Raw genomic sequence first — 22,004 nt, forward strand, 5'->3', positions numbered from 1 at the left:
ATTGAAATGCATGCTTTTAGTTTGTGGCACTTTCACACTCAAGTGGGGGCACACTCGCACTTGTTTACGCGAAGAAGAGCACTCACACGCTGGAAGAAGACGGACAGCTATGCAGCGTCTCTGACCGAGTGGGTAGAGAGAGATAGAGAGCGAGAGAGAGAGAAACACGGCTGCGAACTTACGGTCATTGCTTGTGGTTGTAAAATATCTCTACAGAGGCAACGCCTGTGTGTATCATCTTTTCTTTTGTTGTTGTGCGTTTTCCACCCGCGATCGGACACTTAGAGCCAGTTGTGTGGTTGTTTCAACGATGTGCTAATGCTAGCGAACACATGCTAATCGTTTGTGTCATTGCTGTAATAGCACCTAATCATCATTTATTTACGTTGATGCGAACCTGTTTGGTATCGAGGACGAAATTGATTCAGCAAATTATACGGACGTCCAGCATCATCATTTGGGAGTTTAGCTCGCTGTATAGCCAGGACCGAGCCAAAGCGTCCTGGTGAGGACAGTAAATTCGCAATTCGTTGTTAATGCATCATGTTACTGTACACTTATTCAGCATGTTGTTCTCTATTGTATTTTTATATTAAATTGACTTTTAAGATGACATATCTGTTCTATGTGTTGGATTTTATCAAGTAAATTTCCCCCAAAAATGCGACTTATACTCCGGTGAGACTTATACATGTTTTTTTCCTCTTCGTTGGGCATTTTATGGCAGGTGCGACTTATACTCAGGTGCGACTTATAGTCCGAAAAATATGGTACTTGTATTTTTTTGTCACTGATGCATTTTCCCCGATAGATAGATAGCTAGATAGCTAGATAGCTAGATAGATAGATAGATAGATAGATAGATAGATAAACAACAAAATTCTTAAGGAATCATTATATGCCACTTGTAGTCTCTTGAAATGTCCTTTGTTATAATTAGACCACAGATATTTTAGATGATAAATAATCAATCCAAACAAGGAAAAATTGGGGAAAAAAATGTTTAAAAGGGTAAATATTTGAAAAAGAAAATCTCGACCATTTCTGTCTATGACTATGACCTTTGTTAAATTACCGTGTTTCACCCAGAATTCGCAGACAACAAGGAGTGGTCAAGATTTTCTTTTTCATATATTTACACTTTTAAACGTTATTTTTAAATTTTTCTTTGTTTGGAACGATTATTTATCATCTAAAATATCAGGGAAAATGCAAAAAACAAAAGAAATACAATTAAGCAATAGCTATGAGGTAAATATCCGTGACTTATTTACAGACGCCAATTTTTTCATTGTGACGTAATTTGTTTAAAACTAAAAATATGCGAGTGAATAATTTTTTTTAAAATCGATAATAACTACAATGATGTCCTGATTGGCCTATATAGCAACCACATATTTTTGGGAAACCAATAAAGGAAAACTGTTATTGTCAATTACAAATGACATTGACTATCATAATTTTGCACCAAACATTTTCAGGAAATTCTTTAGTTTCGGTACTATTACAAAAAAGAAATGTTGGATCGGAATTTTCTTCTTTAATAATTTAATGAATAAAAATATACCTCTTGTGACCTCAGTGGTATGAACTAGTTCAGTTTTTGAAACTAAATATTAGACATCAAATAATGATTCTAAGCTAAAAATGACAGACATTTCAAATAATAAATATAATTATTTACCTTCTTTTTATGGCTAGGTTGAAACAAAAGAGGTTGCGTGATGTCTGTAAAAGGGGGTTTCCAGGGTAAAACGGACAAATTAAAAATAGTTCGGGGACTTAATGCGCCATGAATCTGCTATGGCAGCATATAGTAGACATATTGTTCTATCAAACACAACAGTTCTTTTGGCTTATAATACAGCAGTTTATTTTAAAGAGGGGTGCAAGAGCAGAAAGTTCCTTTTTCAGCCTTGTCTGTGTTTTCCAATATTTACTTTACTGCTTAAGAGGAATCGGATAATTTTGAGGTCAACAACGTCTTTCAATTAATCCTCTTTTAAATAGCTGTCTTTTAATTTGATAGTTAATTAGTTATCAACTAATCACGGCATCCCAATTTCACTGCCATGTTATCAAAAGACATGTATTACATTCAACTTTTTTTCCCCAAATGATCAAACGACATTCTCACCGACGTGTAGAGAAAGCCCTCGGCATTCATGGCCATGTACAGTCCAGCCTTGACGCCCTGCATGGCTACCACCCGCAGGCCCACTGGGATCAGGTTGAAGAGAGCTGCAAACGCACACAAAAATGAGAACAATGGCGACATCGAAAAACAAACAAAAAAAGCACTCACATCTCCAAATTTGACTTAAATCAGCTCACTTTATTCAAAAGATGGCATCAATATGTCATATGTGAACCTTCAAATCCATTTTAATTTCCATTCGTGAGCAAATTTAAGCCTTGGCTGAGGTCTACGTAAGCCTCAAATGTTGCATAATGCTGCTTCGAAACGCAGGGGAGCCAATCAGGAACCGGGATGATGAAGCTGCTCCACAAAAGAACATCAACATCTGTGTGGACGAACGCTGACGATTCTAATCGCCGTGGACGAGCTCAAAGATAAAAAGAGCGCGGCATTGTGGGTGAGGAGCAGGAGGAGGAGGAGGAGGAAAGAAGGAACCCGTGGTGTTAATCCTCTCAGGGAGAACTGGGAAACAAAAAAAAAAAACATATCTCTCTCACCTCTTCTTTTCCAATCTGTGCAACATGCATTTACTTTGCACTGCTTATGCAATTCCTAGTTCGTTATCTACTTTGGAGGTTATTATAACTTATGGAAATTGCCGGCGATAGACGCCCAATCCATTTGAGTCCAAATGGAATGGACGTCTAGCGCTGTCAATGGCAACCAATGAGTAAATGTTTTGAAACCAGTATTGTTAATAACGGTGTTAGAGTATACAGTGGTATAAAAAAGTTTCTTAAACTTTTGGAATTTCTCATAGTTCTGCATAAAATCACAATTAAATGTGATCCCATCTTTGTCAAAATCACACAGATGAAAAAACTCTTAACTAAAACCACCCAAACATTTATGTTTTCATATTTTAATGAGGATAGTATGCAAACAATGACAGAAGGAGGACAAATAAGTAAGTGAACCATCACATTTAATATTTTGTGGCCCCCCCTTTGGCAGCAATAACTTCAACCAGACGCTTCCTGTAGCTGCAGATCAGTCTGGCACGTCGATCAGGACTAATTTTGACCCATTCTTCTCCACAAAACTGCTGTAGTTCAGTCAGATTCATGGGATGTTGGGCATGAATCGCTGTCTTTAAGTCATGCCACAGCATCTCAATGGGGTTCAAGTTTGGACTTGGCCTTGGCCACTCCAGAACGTGTATTTTGTTCTTCTGAAACCGTTCTGAAGTTGACTTACTTCTGTATTTTGGATCATTGTCTTGTTGCAGCATCCATCCTCTTTTTAGCTTCAATTGTCTGACAGACGGCCTCAGTTTTTCCTGCAAAACATCCTGCTAAACATTTGAATTCATTCTTCCATTAATGATTGCAAGTTGTCCAGTCCCATTGGCAGTAAAACAGCCCCAAATTATATGCTGATCCTCCAAACATGACGTGTGTGTTACTCCCAAATAATTCAACTTTGGTTTCATCAGTCCACAAAATATTTTGCCTTTTTGCGAACATTAAACGAGCAACAATGTTTTTTTTAGACAGCAGTGGCTTCCTCCATGGAGTCCTCCCATGAACACCATTTTTGGCCATAGTTTTACATAGAGTTGATGTGTGCACATAGATACTGGAATGTGCCAGTGATTTCTGTACGTCTTTAGCAGATACACTAGGGTTCTTTTTTACCGCTCTGAGTATTCTGCGCTGAACGTTTGGCATCATCTTTGGTGGATGGCCACTCCTTGCGAGAGAAGCAACAGTGCCAAACTCTCTCCATTTGTAGACAATTTCTCTGACTGTCGATTGATGAACATCCAGGCTTTTAGAGATGGTTTTATATCCTTTCCCAGCTTAATACAAATGAACAATCCTTGATCGCAGGTCTTCAGACAGCTCTTTTGACCAAGCCATGATGTACATCAGAAAATGCTTCTCATCTGTTTCATTTTTTTACCAGGTGTGTGTTTTTTAGTGGGCAGGGCAGCATTAAATCACTCATCAGTGATTGGGCACACACCTGACTTCAAATGTTTGGTAAAAATTGGTTTCAATTGGTCTTTAAGTCTCCTTGGGGAGCGTTCTGGTTGAAGTTATGGCTGCCAAAGGGGGCCACAAAATATTAAATGTGATGGTTCATTTACTTATTTGTCCCCCTTCTGTCATTGTTTGCATACTATCCTCATTAAAATATGAAAAACCTATAAATGTTTGGGTGGTTTTAGTTAAAGCAGACACTGTTTTTACATCTGTGTGATTTTGACAAAGATCAGATCACATTTGATGGTGATTTTATGCAGAAATGTGAGAAATTCCAAAAGGTTCAGATATTTTTTCATACTACTGTTACAGCGTTCCTAACGGGAAGAAGGTTGTGACTCCGTTGCAAACGCGATGCTAGGTGGCTCGGAGAGTTAACATAGCATTTGCTATCTTGCTAACATTAGCATTTAGCGCAGCCAGCGTCATCTTAAACTCTCGGGCAACTTTTTTGTTAACATACAGTTCGTGGCATTCAGGTGGGTACAATAAATTTATAATAATGGACTATTTTCCAATTGAGAGTGCATTATCATCACTAAGTGCGCGTTGTCCTTGTGGATGCTGCAATATGATAATAATTTGTTTTTTATTACCAAAAATAGTCATTGCCCTAAACCTTTCTTGAATCACGTATCTTTAAACCTTGTGTGATTTGTCCCAAGTCTACAGTGCCGAAGATTTTATGTTGTTACTTTGATTTCTTCTGGACTTTGAAGATAGCCTGTTGAATGCCAGTAAAATAAAAGTAATTGAAAACTGCATTTCTTTTGTCGTCTCTTACATTTGAGTCCAGCCGCGTGTGACCCCCCCCCACCCCCCGTGACCGTTTTTGATGATGTGCGGACGCTAACGGATACATTCTAATCATTTTTGTGGATTGTTATTGGTGTATCAGCAGCTAGTTATCAATCCAAATTTGAATTGCTGTTATTGAAGTTGAAACTTATTTACCGTACTGGCCCGAATATAAGACGGTGTTTTTTGCATTGAAATAACACTGAAAAAGAGGGGGTCGTCTTATGTTCGCGGTCTCGAAATAATACCCATTCATGACGCTAGATGGCGCCAGATATCATTGAAGCGATGTTCGGTCATGACAGATCTCAGCTACTCTCCCCATTCACAACGCTAGATGGCGCCAGATATCATTGAAGCAAGCAATGTTCTGTCATGACAGATCTCAGCTACTCTTTTTAATTTAACCAGTTTGCATTATTTTACTGCAATGTTTTTCCTTATTCAGATTTGTTTAAAGAGTACAGTTACAGTTTGACTTCACTTTGATGGTTAATGCAGTTATTGCAATTATGTTGTTTTATCACAATAGATTGGTTTATTTACATTTCAAAAACCAGAAGCCATTCATTTACAATGTGATTGCACTTTAGTTTACATATTTAAATGTTCAGATATTGAGATTTGAATGAGGCAAAATAGTATGCCTTTTCTCTCAAATATATTATTATAATCATTTGTTTCGGATGTACTGTAATTATTTTCTGTATAAAAATTAATTCGGTGTTCAAAAAGTCTTTTTTTTCAAACATGAGTCTTGAAAAAGAGGGGGTCGTCTTATAATCAGGGCCGTCTTATATTCGGGCCAATACGGTAATTTCATTTTTATTTTAGTTTCATTCTGCAAGTGTTGATGTCATGAGCAGTGTAATCTGTAATCTGATTACTTTCTTTCAGTAACGAGCAATCTAACGCCTTCATTTTTCCAAGCCAGTAATCTGATTAAAGTTAGTTTCCTCAGTGCCTGTGCGTTACTATTTTGTTGTTGCCTCATACTGTATGTAGAATGAAGAATACTGTAGTCATGTACGAAGAGCATTTGAATAGAAAATACTGCTCTTGAGTTTGGGAGTGACATCACGTCTCACGTTTTCTCATCGGAAAAAAAAAAGGGTCACGTGTATTACCGTGCTGTGTGTGCGCCGTCTGCCACGGCGGTCAACAACATAGCCTGGCTACCTTGTCAAAATATACCACAAACAGCTGCATTTGCTCAATGGAAATACAGCCGTTACTTCACATTTCTGTCCAGTAAAAATGACAAAAATATCTCTGTGCGTTGCAAACTCTGCGCTGGCTTCGAAAGATTGTCGACTGCTAAAAACTCGACATCCAATTCAACAAGGAAGCACTTGGAATTACAGCACAACGCGAGAAAACACGAAACAAAGCCGACAGGTACCGAGACACTTCTACACTTTGTAACCAGCCTTTATGATATGTGTAATTATGTACATTTTATACTTAGAGTTTGTAATCATAGGCGGAGTTTTACATTTGTGGGACTGGGGGAAAAGCATGTTGAAGACTGAAACAAAAGTCAAAAGTTTGGACACACTTAATCATTTTTGCGTTTTATATATTTTCACTACTATTGTAAATTCTCATTGAAGACATCAAAACTATGAACGAACGAATGGCAACAAAAAGTGAAATAACTGAAAACAGGTTTTGTATTCTTCATTCTTCAAAGTATCCACCTTTGAGGTGTCTCCAAACTTTTGGCCAATATATATATATATATATATATATTAGGGCTGCAGCTATCGAATATTTTAGTAATCGAGTAATCGACTGAAAATTCTATCGATTAATCGAGTAATCAGATAAAACAAATATATTTTTAGGTGAAGAGCAATTATAGATATACATGAGAAAACAAGACATTTTATCATTTTAGTCAATCAATGTCTTTATTTTTTATGTATATTTTTGAAAACAGCCAACAATTGCATCTCAGATGTAACTAGAATTTTAAAAAATGACTAATTCACTGCTTTCACTCAAAAAACCTTTAGATCTTATTTTAGAAAAGTATATACATATATATATTATATATATATATATATATATATATATATATATATATATAAACACACCTAAAAATGCCTTTACGCTTGATAACACACATCACTTAAAAGTTACGATTTTTTCCCACGTTTTTCAATTGAATTTCTATTTGTGTCAAGCCATTTTTAAGTTCTAGTTAAGTTTTAAGTTAGTCTAAACTGTAAGTCCTGATAGGATTTTGAGTTTTTGCACTGTTCAAAATAAATGTATGATACAGGTTGTATTGGAGCACATTAGGGACTAGTGCTACTTGGTGTTTTATCCAGCAATGACTACTGAGCTAAAATTGATAGTTAGCATTATTGAGTTTTTATTTGACACCCTCATCACTCCACAAGGCTATGTTATGTTAAAGCCTGTATGTAAAACACGTTAGCCACGCATCGAAAGTGGTCTTAATTAATTGAAACCTAGCCCTCCGCAGTGCTAACGTAAGGTGTGCTAGTAGTGACAGTAACGTTAATCTTATATATTAGCGCTTAGCGCTCTTTATTAGCGCTTAGCGCTCTACTGCTTTAAGATGGCGGCTGTTTGCTAACGCTGCCCAGACGCAGCCTAGTCTGTCATTTTGCATCTAGTTCAACATACATGTGATCTCTATGAGACTCATTGGACGCTACATGCAACTAACGTAGCATGTGCGGGCTAGTATTTAGCAACGTCGGCGTCGTTTGTAGCGGTTGTCGGCTGCAGTAGGTTTTTTTTTTTTTTTTGCTTCTTCCTCTACGCACGTGACATCAGCGCGTTGTCCCGCATTAAAAGTAGTCCAGGATACAGAAATATATATATAAACCGATTTTTTTTTTTTTACTGACACGGCCACGTTGTGTGGAAGAAACGTATGCAGCGATCAGTTGCCAACCATTACGGTACGTGACGTCACCATTTTGTTTCGGTAATACTTCACTCTGATCGGCCGAATGATTTCATCTGTTGTAAATTCTGCTTTTTTCACTCTTCATAAAGCACAGAATTTAGTTTCTTGAACTCATTTGAGTCAACGTTCATTGCAGCTCCGCAACTCGGACCATAACAAACGTAACAACAAAGACTTCCTGTGTGTGTCCGTCAACTATATCTGTCCCTCGGGAAACTCAAACCCAAATAACAATAGTTCCTATTTTTACTGTCGTGTCGACAGCGATGAGCTCTCTTGGATTTCCGACTTATGTTCTCACTTTCATTTTACTGTATAAATCCATGGAAGAAACATTTATTCATCATGATGAAACGAGCAAGTCATACAGAAGCCTTTAAAAGAAAAGTCACATCTGTTTTGTTTTCTCCTAGATTCTGGTAAGTTGGAGACGTTGTCAAATCATATTAGTACCGTAAATATTGTCAGTTTATGGTAATGTTTTGAACTACCAATATGCTATGCTTGTGCTGTGTTTCACCAGTCAGTAAAATGACATTTCTGTATCTGTACACGAACTCTGTTTTCTTGTATTCTTCTATTTATTGGTGCTAAAATTAGGGTGCGCGTGATAAACGGGTACAATAATTTCCCCTAGATTTTACAAGTAAATTTGGGGTGCGCATTATACATGGGCGCGCCTTATATTCGGGAAATTACGGTAGATTACTTTTTTGAGGTGTAATCAGTAGGGTTGTTCCGATCATGTTTTTTTTGCTCCCGATCCGATCCCGATCATTTTAGTTTGAGTATCTGCCGATCCCGATATTTCCCGATCCGATTGCTTTTTTTTTTTGCTCCCGATTCAATTCCAATCATTCCCGATAATTTTTCCCGATCATATACATTTTGGCAATGCATTAAGAAAAAAATGAATAAAACTCGGACGAATATATACATTCAACATACAGTACATAAGTACTGTATTTGTTTATTATGACAATAAATCCTCAAGAAGGCATTTACATTATTAACATTCTTTCTGTGAGAGGGATCCACGGATAGAAAGACTTGTAATTCTTAAAGGATAAATGTGACTTTGTATATTGTGACTAAATATTGCCATCTAGTGTATTTGTTGAGCTTTCAGTAAATGATACTGTAGCCATTTAACTGTTCTGCACAAATACATGATGGAAGTGGAACCATGACTGTGCGTAGTGGCACCAATTGATATATCTTCTCTGCGTTGGGAAATAACATAGGGTGTTAAGAAAAAAAAATCAACTACTATCTTGCTTCCCCACATTGCTCTCCACGATATTTCTAATTTTTGAGAGAGGGATTGTAAGGCTTTAGCCAATTAAAAAAATGGTCCAAAGACTGCCAAAATTCACTTTACTCATTTTACGCAGCCTTTTAACTCTATATATAGGTAAAACGGCGGCATTATAATTTGAACGCGAAAATGCGTGAGTACGTCGTGCAGTGCATGCGTTAATTCCCTTGAAATTTATTAACGTGATTAATTTTTAAAAAATAATTACCGCCGTAAACGCGATAAATTTTATAGCCCTACTTTAAGCCAAAACTAAAGACTCTGGATGAGTGTAAGGCATTTTGTCTGTAACGTTAAATACAAATAGAAGACGATTTAATTGAAAAATACATATATTTTTAAAAAAGGCATGTCCAATATTTTTTTGCCGATTCCGATACTTTGAAAATGACGTGATCGATCGGCATCCCGATCGATCGGGACATCTTTAGTAATCAGTAATTAAATTACTTTTTTAAGTAATCCGTGACAACACTGGTCATGAGCAGCTGAATAAATTCAGCAAACCACACAGACGTCTGACATTGCTGACATTTCAGAGCTTCGTTCACTGTCTAGCTAGCACTTAGCGCCAACATCTTAGCAAGGACGGTACAATTATGTATAGTACATGTTTTTGGATAGTTTTTTTTTTAGATTTGGGGGGGTATTTAAAGGGTTAATTCCAACTTATGCGGAAATTCGGGTTACGTCGCCAGCGTAGGAACTGAATTCGTTCGTAACCAGGGGACTACCTGTATATTAATTTGATAAAATAGCTAAATATTTTAGAATTTTTCTAGTAATTTGCGAATTGCCTTTTCTATTTCGTTGTATTTATTTCATATTGATATTTTTTCTTGTATGCCAAATGTTAATATATATAATGGCCTATATAACCCAAGATGTAGACTCCAAAAGTACCAAAAATAGTCATTTTCCCTATAAAAGGTTGAAGTCACACACAATGTTCATCCATTCGTCAATAGTATGTGGTACTACTTTCAAGCATTTGCTTGTGACGAACTTTTCAATAAGAGCATTTTCAGCAGTTTTTTATTAAGGAGTAGCGTAGACTCACTGTTGTCGCTGTTCTCGTCCTTGTTTCCACTGATGGTTCCGTCAGGTTGCATCTGCAGGAAGAAGCCCTGCTCGCTGAAGAGACGCGTCACGATGCCCTTCAGCTGCGGCTCTGCAACCCAACACACACAAAATATGAACATATACAGTTTGAGTGAGTGCTGCTGTGCCATCAGCACCCATCTGTCCACTCTAAACACTCTTAGCACATTCATAATTCAAGCGGAGGCTTATATTTGACGTTAGCGCAGCGAACGACATGCGCCGCCATGTTGGTGGACGTTTTACCTCCTCACCCCGACCGCCCACGATTGTGCCTCCTCAGTGCTTTTCTGTGTTGCCTTGTCTTACTTTTTGTGAGATGCTAAGCTTTTTTGGATTCTCCAATTGTATTATTATAAATTAAAGATTCAGTCATGCTCTTGAATTCTCATCATTTTCCTGTATCTTCTATCATTTGTTTATATAAAGTCATATATTTTGCTGATTTGCCTTTCGTGCAAATGCATTTTCGGGGCCTTAACACATTCTTCCAGGCTTTTATAACTTATGTAAAGGTTTATTGGGGCCACATGCATTCTGGTTGGGACGATGTCCTTTTCTGTTTGTGAGTCTTAAAGCAGGGGTGCCCAAGTCCAGCCCTCGAGAGCCCCTATTGTTTTCTATGTCTCCCTCCTCCAATACACCAGAATCAAATAATCAGGATCGTTATCATGCTCCTGCAGAGCTTGATGATGAGCTGATCATTTGATTCAGGTGTGTTGGAGGAGGGAGACATAGAAAACAAGCTGATAGGGGCACTCGAGGACCGGACTTGGGCACCCCTGTCTTAACTAGCAAATACAACTTTAGTTTTGACCGGACAAGCCTTAACAATGTAAAAAATTAGGGCTGTCAAAATTATCGCGTTAACGGGGGTTAATTAATTTTTTAAATTAACGTTAAAATATTTGACGCAATTAACGCAGATGCCCCGCTCAGACAGATTTAAATGACGGTACAGTGAAACGCTCACTTGTTAATTGTGTTTCATGGAGTTTTGCCGCCCTCTGCTGGCGCTTGGGTGCGACTGATTTTATAGGCTTCAGCACCCATGAGCATTGTGTAAGTAATTATTGACATCAACAATGGCGGGCTACTAGTTTATTTTTTGATTGAAAATTTTACAAATTTTATACGAAAACATTAAGAGGGGTTTTAATATAAAATTTCTATAACTTTTACTAACATTTTTCCTAACATTTTTCTTTTAAGAACTACAAGTCTTTCTATATATGGATCGCTTTAACAGAATGTTAATAATGTTAATGCCATTTTGTTGATTTATTGTTATAATAAACAAAAACAGTCCTTACGTACCGTATGTTGAATGTATATATCCATCTTGTGTCTTATCTTTCCATTCCAACAATAATTTACAGAAAAATATGGCATATTTTATGGATGGTTTGAATTGCGATTAATTGCGATTAATTACGATTAATTAATTTTAAAGCTGTAATTAACTCGATTTAAAAATTTAATCGTTTGACAGCCCTAGAAAAAAATATTAGAACACCATCAACAGGGTCTCTGCACGTTTCGATAAGCCAAATTTAAGACTTTTTAAGACCACAATGAATACAATTTAAGACCTATTTCGCATCAATACCCGGAAAAATGTACAAAAGACTTGAAGGAAAATTGGAGTTACGGAATTACTTGCACAGCATATGAATTTACTTCTCTTTATTTATTTCTCAATTTTTTCTGTTGTGAATCAAGACTTCTGAACGCTACAGCCAATGGCTGTTGGCCACTTACTCACGAGTGCAAGTACTGTAATTTGGTTCTGCTGAAAAGTTTTCTCCGCTGCTATGCTAACTAAGCTGTCAAGACAGGACAGCCCATGGACAGTAATCGCTGGTATTCTTCTTCTTTCACTTTCGGCTTTTCTCTTCTGGGGTCGCCACAGCAAATCAAGTTGTCTCCATCTAACCCTGTCCTCTGCATTCTCTGCTCTCACACCAACTACTAGGAGTAGGAACCTCTTGGTACCTCACGATACGATACAAAGCTCACGATAACGATGATCTGACGAGACGGTGATACAAGGATTATCGATACATTTGTAGAATATCTTAGAATGATTTTCTGACCAACAACTAATCAACAGAAAAACAAGCTTCTGCTTTGAATTGGAATGAGTTTATCACTAGTAGACGTCCAATCCATTTGAAATGGGAGGGTGGCAGCGAATGAACATTCGTCCACAATTACGTCACAATGAAAAAAATGGCGTTGGTAAAAAAGTCACGGATATCTACCTCATAACTATCGCTTAATTGCATTTTTTTTTTTTTTGTGACTATCGCATTTTTCCTGATATGTGAGATGATAATTAATTGAGCCAAACAAAGAAAAATAGAAAGAACACGTTTAATAGGGTAAATATAGGAAGAAGAAAATCTCAACCACTCCTTGATGTCTGCGATTTCTGCATCGCGACCCTTGTTATTAGTGTTGCACCGATACCATTTTTTGGCCCCGATACTGATACCTGGCTGTGCAGTATCGGCCGATACCGTTACCATACCGATACCACCCCGTTTATATATATATATATATATATATATATTTTTTTTTTTTTTCCCAAAGAGCTACATAATTGGATGTGAAATCATTGCTATCAAGGCTTTGTCAGGCTGTTGCTTACCTTTGCAAAATAGGAAAAAGTACACTAAACCCTAGTAAACAATAGCTGAATAAACCTTTGGCTCTCAAAGGCCAAAATAGTGCTAAATTTGTGAAATTAATAAAACATGTATAATACTAGCCCAACAGTAAGAGAGTAAAAATAAATTCATAATAATAAACTCTGAATGAACTGAATACACTTTTTTAAACCTCTCAAAGTCCAAACAGTGCAACTTTCATGAAATTATTGTCACATTCTGCTGCTGGTTAGATTGTGTTTTGTTGCTGGGCTGGTAGTGGGGGCGTTCCTGACATCGCACTTGAATCCAATGCAGGCTCATCAACACAACATTTAAGCATGGGTGATCTCAGAGAAGGCTGCCGAGATATTTGCCTTGCTGATCGCTATTTGACATCTGGCACAATAATCTCGCTACATTTGCTTGTTACGCCCCTGCATTGGGTTTTTCTGTTAGTGTGCTGCTCTCGTTTGTAACCGCTGCCTATCGTCTTAGTTAACCTTCTAGTTAACCTTCGAGTTTGTCCGTCGACCTGCTGTCACGGACTCCTTTTGTTATTTCTATTATCCCGCGATCGCATGTTATTTTTTGTTTGCAATCATTAAACCCTTTTATGTATCCCCCGCTTGTTGTCTGCTTCGAGGTTCAACCTTGTTTCCGCATTTGCGGACGCTAACAATTATAAGTAATAATAATTGACCACAGCATCCCGTCTCTCCTTTTTTTCGGGAGGTGGGAGTCCCTTATTTCTATTTCTGAAAGGTGGCAACCCTACTTTGGAAACACTTCCCAAATTACTGCGGCATTTCTTTCAGTAAAAGACAATAAAAGTAAAGTAGACGAAGTGAACTGACCAGAGATTGTTGCTCCGCTCCAGCGGCCTTCTTCCTCTGGATAGCAGTCCTGCTCTTGCAGGCTCAAACTCGTTGTGTTCATTCACGTTTCGTCTTCAAATGTTTTATCAAGTTCGAGGTATTGAAACTGGCCGATTTAACTCCACATCTCCAAACTTTCAGGCCGCAAATCTTGCATGCAGCCATTGATTTTAATCGACGGGATTTCTATTTGGAAATATTTCCCGACCGCCGCCATATTTCCTGGTTTGTTTTTCGTCCATATGAAAAAGCCCCCTTTTGATTGGTCAGGAGTGGCTATTGGCCCGCTCTCATTGGTCTGGAGCAGGCCAATAGCGATAGCTGCTTGGTGTTCACGTGTCATCACACAACACAGAGACAGAGTGTAGTGAGCGCCAGGAGGAGAAAAAGGCTGTGGTCAAATGTTATAATAATGGAGCGGTAAATGGTATCGGCGCCGTCTTTGTTGGTACTCGCCGATACCGATACCACCATTTCGGGCCGGATCGGCGCCCCCTGCCGATACTGGTATCGGTGCATCTTTACTTGTTATATTACCATGTTTCAACCATAAAATCCCCCAAAAATCCAGCTGTGGCCATTCACAGCTGTGTCTTGACACACGGTAATACATGCTACATGGAGTTTTTGGATCGAAACAAGGTAAGTACGCGATAATATCTCGTTAAAATCATGGCGTCTTTAATTATGCTCTCTCATGCTCTCACCTCTAGTTAGGGTTTTGCTAGCCTGGTACACCAGACTCACTGTTCAAGCTATTGAGTCTGGCCACCATTCAGCGAATCCAATTTCCAGGGCGGAGCAAGCCACAGCAAACAGACAGCGGAGTGGACCAATCAGCGACGGGCGGACGCGACGTTAGTAAAGCGACGAGGGCAGGACGAGGGACTTGCGCGGGGAAGTAAACATACGAGAAGAGCGGAGTTTATTCAACATGGTTAGCGCGAGACAGACTGTTGTCAATAACTCGTGTCGATGTGTTTTTGGTCATTTAAAACTGATTTTACCGTGGATTGGAACATATTCTCTGCTCTCCTGTTCGCCATCTGTGTTGATGTGGAGACGACTTCCGACACGGAAGAGTGACGTTGCTCGTTAAGAACACGTCACGCAAATACACGAATCTGATTGTACGGTTGATTTTGTCCGTGCTCGAGAGGCTGTTAATGGGCTGGGTCCCAGACTATTCTCACAGTGTTTGAAAAATACAGGGAGAACAGTCTAGCCGTGCCAGGCAAGGGTTTTGCTGTTTAATTATTTTTTTTTTAAATGCCCTCCTGTTCAAAAATTTTCTTCCCCCAGAAAATTTAGATTTAAAGCTTTCCAATTATGTATCACACGTGCATATATATCAATTTTGAAATTTGGCCAAATTGGGGGTCTCAGAGTGGAACGGTCATTATACATATGGACTGTTCCAATTCTACATTGTTAATACTTAAATCAGTAACATGTAATGGCCACTAGATGTCCCAATACAAGCAAACAAGGGGAGTGATAAATCACCACACAACAAACCTACATGTATAAATAAATCTAACAGTTTAGCCATAGGCCGTTATAAACAGTGATAAATTGTGGCAATTTTTTAAAATTGCAAACTTTCATTAGAAATACCAGGAATTTGTGGGACAAAAGAGGTATCATGTTTAATTTAGTTGAGTGTTCAACCTTAAAGGATACCACGGATAGAAAGACATAGAAGTTCTTAAAAGATAAATGTTAGTACGACTTATAATAATTTGATATCAAAACCCTCTTAATGTTGTCGTTTTAATAAATTTTAAATAAAAAAATTAACTAGTAGCTTGCCACTGTTGTTGACGTCGCCGGGCGGTGACGTCACATGGCCACGCAGCCGTACTCCACAGTGTCACTCTTTAACTATGGAAGGTAGTGATTTAAATACACAACAAGGTGTCAATGGCGAGGTTTAAATCAATAAGAGATCAAGGCAACGATTGCGTTCCTTGACTTGTTCCTCGACTGACGCCGTAGTTTTCTTTTTTGTGCGGGTCCATTGTGATTTACGTTCATTTGAGTGTGTCTTCACAACAAACAAGACTCCTGATAATGGCTCCCAGCATCATAGTTTGTATATTGTGACTAAATATTTCCATCCAGTGTATTTGTTGAGCTTAACGAGTTCCTAAAATGTTTTGAGTTTGACCAAAGTCTGAGTAAGTTTTATGTGTATTTTGTATATCGATTTTGAATTTGCGAATGCCAGTTCTCTTTGCAATTGCAGTTCTCTTGCATGCGTTGTTTAACCGTGTGAGATATGGCCTCATTAATAGATAGAAGCACTTTTTTAACATTAATTTTATTGTATTTTCACTATGTGAAACTTCTGTTTGTTGTGAAAGAGTAGCCTGTGTCGAATCTGTGTCCACTCTGCTTTCTGTCTGCCTTACACCCCGCTGTGGATTAAAGGAAAACAATGGCGTCAGTCAAGGGACAAAAGGCACTCATTGGCTTGATCCCTAATTAATTTAAACTACTGACACCTACTGGCGTATTTACATCACTACGTTGCATCCGTTTTTTTTGTTGTTGTTTTTTTTAAAAGGGTGACATGTGGAATTCCTGTAGCGTGACCATGTGACGTCACCGCCCTGTGATGTCAACAACAATGGCGACCTACTAGTTAAAATAGTTTTAGTTTAGTTTTTACTTTAGTTTTATTGAAACAAAAACATTACGAGGGGTTTTAATTAGAGCTGTCAAAATTATCGCGTTAACGGGCGGTAATTAATTTTTTAAATTAATCACATTAAAATATTTGACGCAATTAACGCACATGCCCCGCTCAAACAGATTAAAATGACAACACAGTGAAATGTGTACTTGTTGTGTTTTTCGGAGTTTTGTCACCCTCTGCTGGCGCTTGAGTGTGGCTGATTTTATAGGCTTCAGCACCCATGAGCATTGTGTAAGTAATTACTGGCATCAACATCAACTAGTTTATTTTTTTATTGAAAATTTTACAAATTTTATTAAAACGAAAACATTAAGAGGGGTTTTAATATAAAATTTCTATAACTTGTACGAACATTTATCTTTAAGGAACTACAAGTCTTTCTATCCATGGATCGCTTTAACAGAATGTTAATGCCATCTTGTTGATTTATTGTTATAATAAACAAATACAGTACTTATGTACCGTATGTTGAATGTATATATCCATCTTGTGTCCTATCTTTCCATTCCAACAATAATTTACAGAAAAATATGGCATATTTTATAGATGGTTTGAATTGCGATTAATTGCGATGAATTAATTTTTAAGCTGTAATTAACTCGTTTAAAAATTTTAATCGTTTGACAGCCCTAGTTTTAATATCAAATTATTATACATCGTACTAAGATTTATCCTTTAAGAACTACATGTCTTTCTATCCGTGGTTCCCTTTAAATTCATTGCATTCATGTTCAGCAGATTGGACTAATGCAATGGTATATTTACAGGTCTTGATAAAAAATCAGTCAGGAAGCTGCAGCTAGTACAGAATGCTGCAGCCAGAGTCCTGGCAAATACAAGGAAACTGGACCACATTACACCTGTTTTGAAATCGTTACACTGGCTTCCAGTGAGTCAAAGGATAGACTATAAAATACTACTGCTTGTCTACAAAACACTCAATGGCCTTGGACCAAAGTACATGCTTGATTTGTTAGATTCCTATGAAGCATCTGGACCCCTAAGGTCGTCTGGAACCAGTCACCTGTATGTTCCAAGAACAAGAACCAAGCAGGGTGAGGCAGCATTTAGTTATTATGCTCCTCACCTCTGGAACAAGTTACGTGAAGATCTGAAATATGCTCAAACGGTTAGCTCCTTTAAATCAGGGCTAAAAACGCACTGCATATCCATAACTGTCTATATATTTCTATTTGCTCTCTATTCTTATCTCCAATGCTGATTTCAATTATTAGCAGTAGCAGTAGTATGTTTTAATTTTTATTTATTTATTTTTATTCTATTCGAGAATAAATGAGATTTTTATGTATAATTTTATTTCCTATTTCGATTGTCTATTTTTTACGTTCTATTGATTTTAATGTGTTTTTTTATGATCTTCATGTGATGTAAAGCACTTTAAATTGCCTTGTGTTGAATTGTGCTATATAAATAAATTTGCCTTGCCTTGCCTTAAATTGCCATGAAATGTTTCCAGGTTTCCAAGGGTATGAAATAAATGCTCATTGAATTCCAGATGCTTCAAATGGTGTCAGTCACGATGCCCCTATAAGAAGCAGCTCAGAGTATCACCGTGGAAACGCGCAGCTCATAAATGTGTAACGTGAAATCTGTCACATGTGCTGAAATGTCGTTTCTTCCGAGGGAAACATGATGATCACAAGATGGATTTTTCTTACTGAATTGACTCAGATCAGTTGGAAAACGTCAAATGAGTATGCAAGCAGCAAATGATTAGGTTTCAGTCAACCCACCTGGTTTCCGTCGTACTGGTTTCTTCTTGCCGTTGCCGCTGCAGAAACGGACTTTGCTAAAGACACTGAAGATATGTCTAAATGATTTAGTATCCTTAGTGGGACTAGAGCGCCTCTTGTTGGTGGCGACCTTCTCACTGTTGGACTCGCGGGCCTGGCGCTTTTGTCGGATTAGGGAACTGGCGATGGCCGCAGCCATACCCTCTGCCGGGTAAGGGGGCGAATTTTAGTCCAGGACGGACTTCATGCCCAAGAGTCTGAGGCTGTCGACTGCTATTGCATCATGATATCGAGCAGAAGGTTCAACTGTATTTTCAAGATTTCTCTTTCAGTTCCTGATTACCAACCAACTCGTTTGTGCAAAAGTTGAAATCCAGAGTGTTCTGTAAAAGATATATTGTTCCTGGAGGGGCCTGAACAAGATTCTTCACGTTAAGGATCCATGACGATGAAAAAGTTTACTTTCTGGAAATTTGTTTCAAGGCAGATGAAGAGTCAGTTAGTTTAGTAAAAAGTTGATATCGAGATTATTCTGTAAATATTTTAACTACAAACCAAGATAAAGCAAAGGGACTTGGAGATGGTTCTACTGCATTTGAAGGATCCCTGATGATGTCAAAGTAGACTTTCTGGAATTCTGTTTCAATTCAGATGACTATTGTGAAAAGGTTCAAAAGCAGATTGTTCTGTGAATGTTTCAATTACAAACCAAGATAAAACAAAAAGACCTGGAAAAAGCTCTTCGGTATCGGAAGGATTCTTGATGATATGGCAATTTTGCTTGTTTGCCATGAAGTCGATATCCACGTGCTTCCGTGTTCAGTTTCAGGCACAAAATTATTTGAAGGATCCTTGATAAAATGCTCTATTGCGGACATAAATTTCAATCCAGATGCAAGTCCATTGTTGTTCCTTGACTTAGACATCCGTACTGTTTTCGCTCTATGATGAAGAATAAAATATGTGGAGTATTTTAATCCAACCTTTGACGAGAACTTTGAAAAGTTGCATCAAACTATGAAAGCGGTGAAAAATCCAGTTAGTTAACCTCGATTTGTTTGTGACGGACGTACAAAAGCAAAAACGTGATCACGTAATGACAAAAAGGAGTTGAAAAAAACTTCCCTTTATCCAAGTTCAGTGCCACCACAGTCACGATGCATCCTGGGTATCCCCTCGGAGGCGCAAAGAAGATGCACCACCAAAAAACAAACCTCCGCTTTAGCTTTCTTCATCAATATTCATAAGGACAGCAGCGAGGGTGTCTACAGTACATGCCTGGCAGGAGGTTCTTCTGCGGCTTCAACTTCACCCAGCACAATGCGGCAACACGGGAGAAGTTGACCAGATAAAAAGATTGGGAAATCCAAAATAAGGAGGCGTTGAGATGGACCTGACGCTCGATCGGTCTTAGTCTTCGTTGCCCACTGAAAGCTGACGAGTGAGGTGGGATTCCGAGGGACGAGAAATAAGGGCGAGAGAGAGAGAGAAAGAGAGGCAGAGCGAGAGAGGAGGGAGGTGTTGGTTTGGAAGAAGCTCCTAAAAATAGTCAGCCTGATGTTTCATGTTGCTCCCACATCACAACGTTTAGCTCCACCGACAAACGCCAACTCTTAGTGGACACAAACCCCCCCCAAAAAAATCCAGTTTATTGTCAATTTAAAGGAATTCATTCCACACCGATGCAGTCGAGCGTGTGTCAGAAACTAAGAGGATCAAAAAATCAGATGCAGCAGAAGCAACTTTGTTCTGCTCAAAGGGTGCCGGTGCACCCCTGACAAACTCCGGAGAGCTCACATGTTTCGGAAGTACTTTGAAAATGTTTTCAAGTGAGAAGTCAAGAGTCTTTGACATCGACTTTAAGTTTTATTTCTTGGGGGAAATAGGAATTATGCAGTCTGAATTAATCTACATTACCTCATTTACTGACAGCAATAGACATCAAAACCATTTTAACTGGGCTGGCTAGCGTTGAATGATCTTAACTCACTGCCATTGACGGCAACAGACGTTCAATCCATTTTGACTTGGAGCCGTTCGAATGAGTTTGAATTTGTGCTCAAAAACATCTTAAAAAACATTTTTCCAAGGAACTGGTAAATTTTGTAGTTCCTATAATTGAATTCGTTCAGATTAGAAGTACCCCCTGTGTTTATGGTGACCGGTGTCACACAAGCAGACGCAGCTTTTAAGATCCAAATGTTTGCTCGCCGAACACTTCGCAGTTCACTGAATATTTTAGCAAGCTGTACCAACACTTTGATGCTATTAAAAACTAATCCACCACATCCAATCAGTTTGCCCGAGGCAGACCCGCGCACACACGCAGGCCACAGCGACCACAATATGCACAGATAAAGTAGAACTTCATCATCAGGAAAGAGGAAGGGGAAAAAAAAACAGGTTGGCGCTTTCAATTACTGTCGTGTATTTGTGTACCTACCCACTGGGACTGGTTGTTCAAGTACGAGATCCTTTCGACACCCGACGTAAAATTTGACTTTTCATTTGTCTCGACATATGTCGACATGCTCGAAATACGGCGATTTATGACAGCGACGCATTCATAGTTTTCCCGCAAGACGGGCGCACAGCGGATTTTCTTGTGAGAGAAATCAACATGGGCTCCAAAAAGGTTAGTGCATGTGATGAAAAAAAGGAAAAAGGTGACGCTTACCATTGAAATGAACTCATTTGCGACCAAAAATGTATAAATACTATAAGTTAATTGTTTCAGTTTCCCAAAAAACGTGTTAATACATCTTTTACGTTTTTTTTTCACAAGAGACACCTCTAGGTTCTTTGCAAGTTCGCTCCAAAGCAAAATCCATTTTAAAGCAATAAAACTGGCCACTGAAGGGCAGTAGCACATTTGGTAAGAACTAGAGATGTTTCTGCATGCATTTTCAAAGTATCCGAATCGGCAAAAAAATATTGGACATGCCTTTTTTAATATATATATATATATATATATATATATATATTAGGGCTGTCAAACGATTAAAATTTTTAATCGAGTTAATTACAGCTTAAAAATTAATTAATCGTAATTAATCGCAATTAATCGCAATTCAAACCATCTATAAAATATGCCATATTTTTCTGTAAATTATTGTTGGATTGGAAAGATAAGACAAGATGGATATATACATTCAACATACGGTACATAAGGACTGTATTTGTTTATTATAACAATAAATCAACAAGATGGCATTAACATTATTAACATTCTGTTAAAGTGATCCATGGATAGAAAGACTGGTAGTTTTTAAAAGATGAATATTAGTACAAATTATAGAAATGTTATATTAAAACGCCTCATAATGTTTTCGTTTTAATAAAATTTTCAATCAAAAAATAAACTAGTAGCCCTATTCTGTCCTCAATGTGTGTGAGTATACAAATTGACAGATAGCAAACATAAGTTCCAAAAAGAAATCAGACGGTGTGGCAAAGTTGCATGGGCTTTCCTGAAGTCATCTCTTTTTGACAGGAGCACATTTCTTGTATTTTTGTAAAACTGAAAATAACAAGGCAATGTGTCAATAACTTGCATAAATCATAAAATAACATAAAATGTACACACACGTGTCCATTTGAGCAGTAGCACTAGCCAATTAGCTCACAAGCATCTAACAATGTAACTGCATTTCACCATATATGTGAAC

At 38.0% G+C, this 22,004-nt stretch overlaps 1 protein-coding gene across 3 annotated transcripts in view; it reads right to left on the reverse strand.

Moving 5' to 3' along the window:
• The window catches only part of LOC130911170 (fibroblast growth factor 12-like), an 84,553-nt gene that overhangs the window by 24,546 nt on the left and 38,003 nt on the right, over nucleotides 1–22,004 (reverse strand). For 2 of the 3 annotated variants that reach the window (XM_057828956.1, XM_057828955.1), the window contains exons 1-3: nucleotides 18,337–18,796; nucleotides 10,312–10,422; nucleotides 2,138–2,241 (exon numbers count right to left, since the gene is read on the reverse strand). In XM_057828956.1, coding sequence (XP_057684939.1) covers nucleotides 2,138–2,241; nucleotides 10,312–10,422; nucleotides 18,337–18,535 — 414 coding nt within the window. In that variant the 5' untranslated portion in view covers nucleotides 18,536–18,796. Of the gene's footprint in view, nucleotides 1–2,137; nucleotides 2,242–10,311; nucleotides 10,423–18,336; nucleotides 18,797–22,004 lie in introns of those variants that run through there. The other variant, XM_057828957.1, reaches the window with a different exon arrangement.

The sequence above is a fragment of the Corythoichthys intestinalis genome, unplaced genomic scaffold (genome assembly GCF_030265065.1).
Source record: "Corythoichthys intestinalis isolate RoL2023-P3 unplaced genomic scaffold, ASM3026506v1 HiC_scaffold_23, whole genome shotgun sequence".
NCBI classification, from domain to species: Eukaryota; Metazoa; Chordata; class Actinopteri; order Syngnathiformes; family Syngnathidae; genus Corythoichthys; species Corythoichthys intestinalis.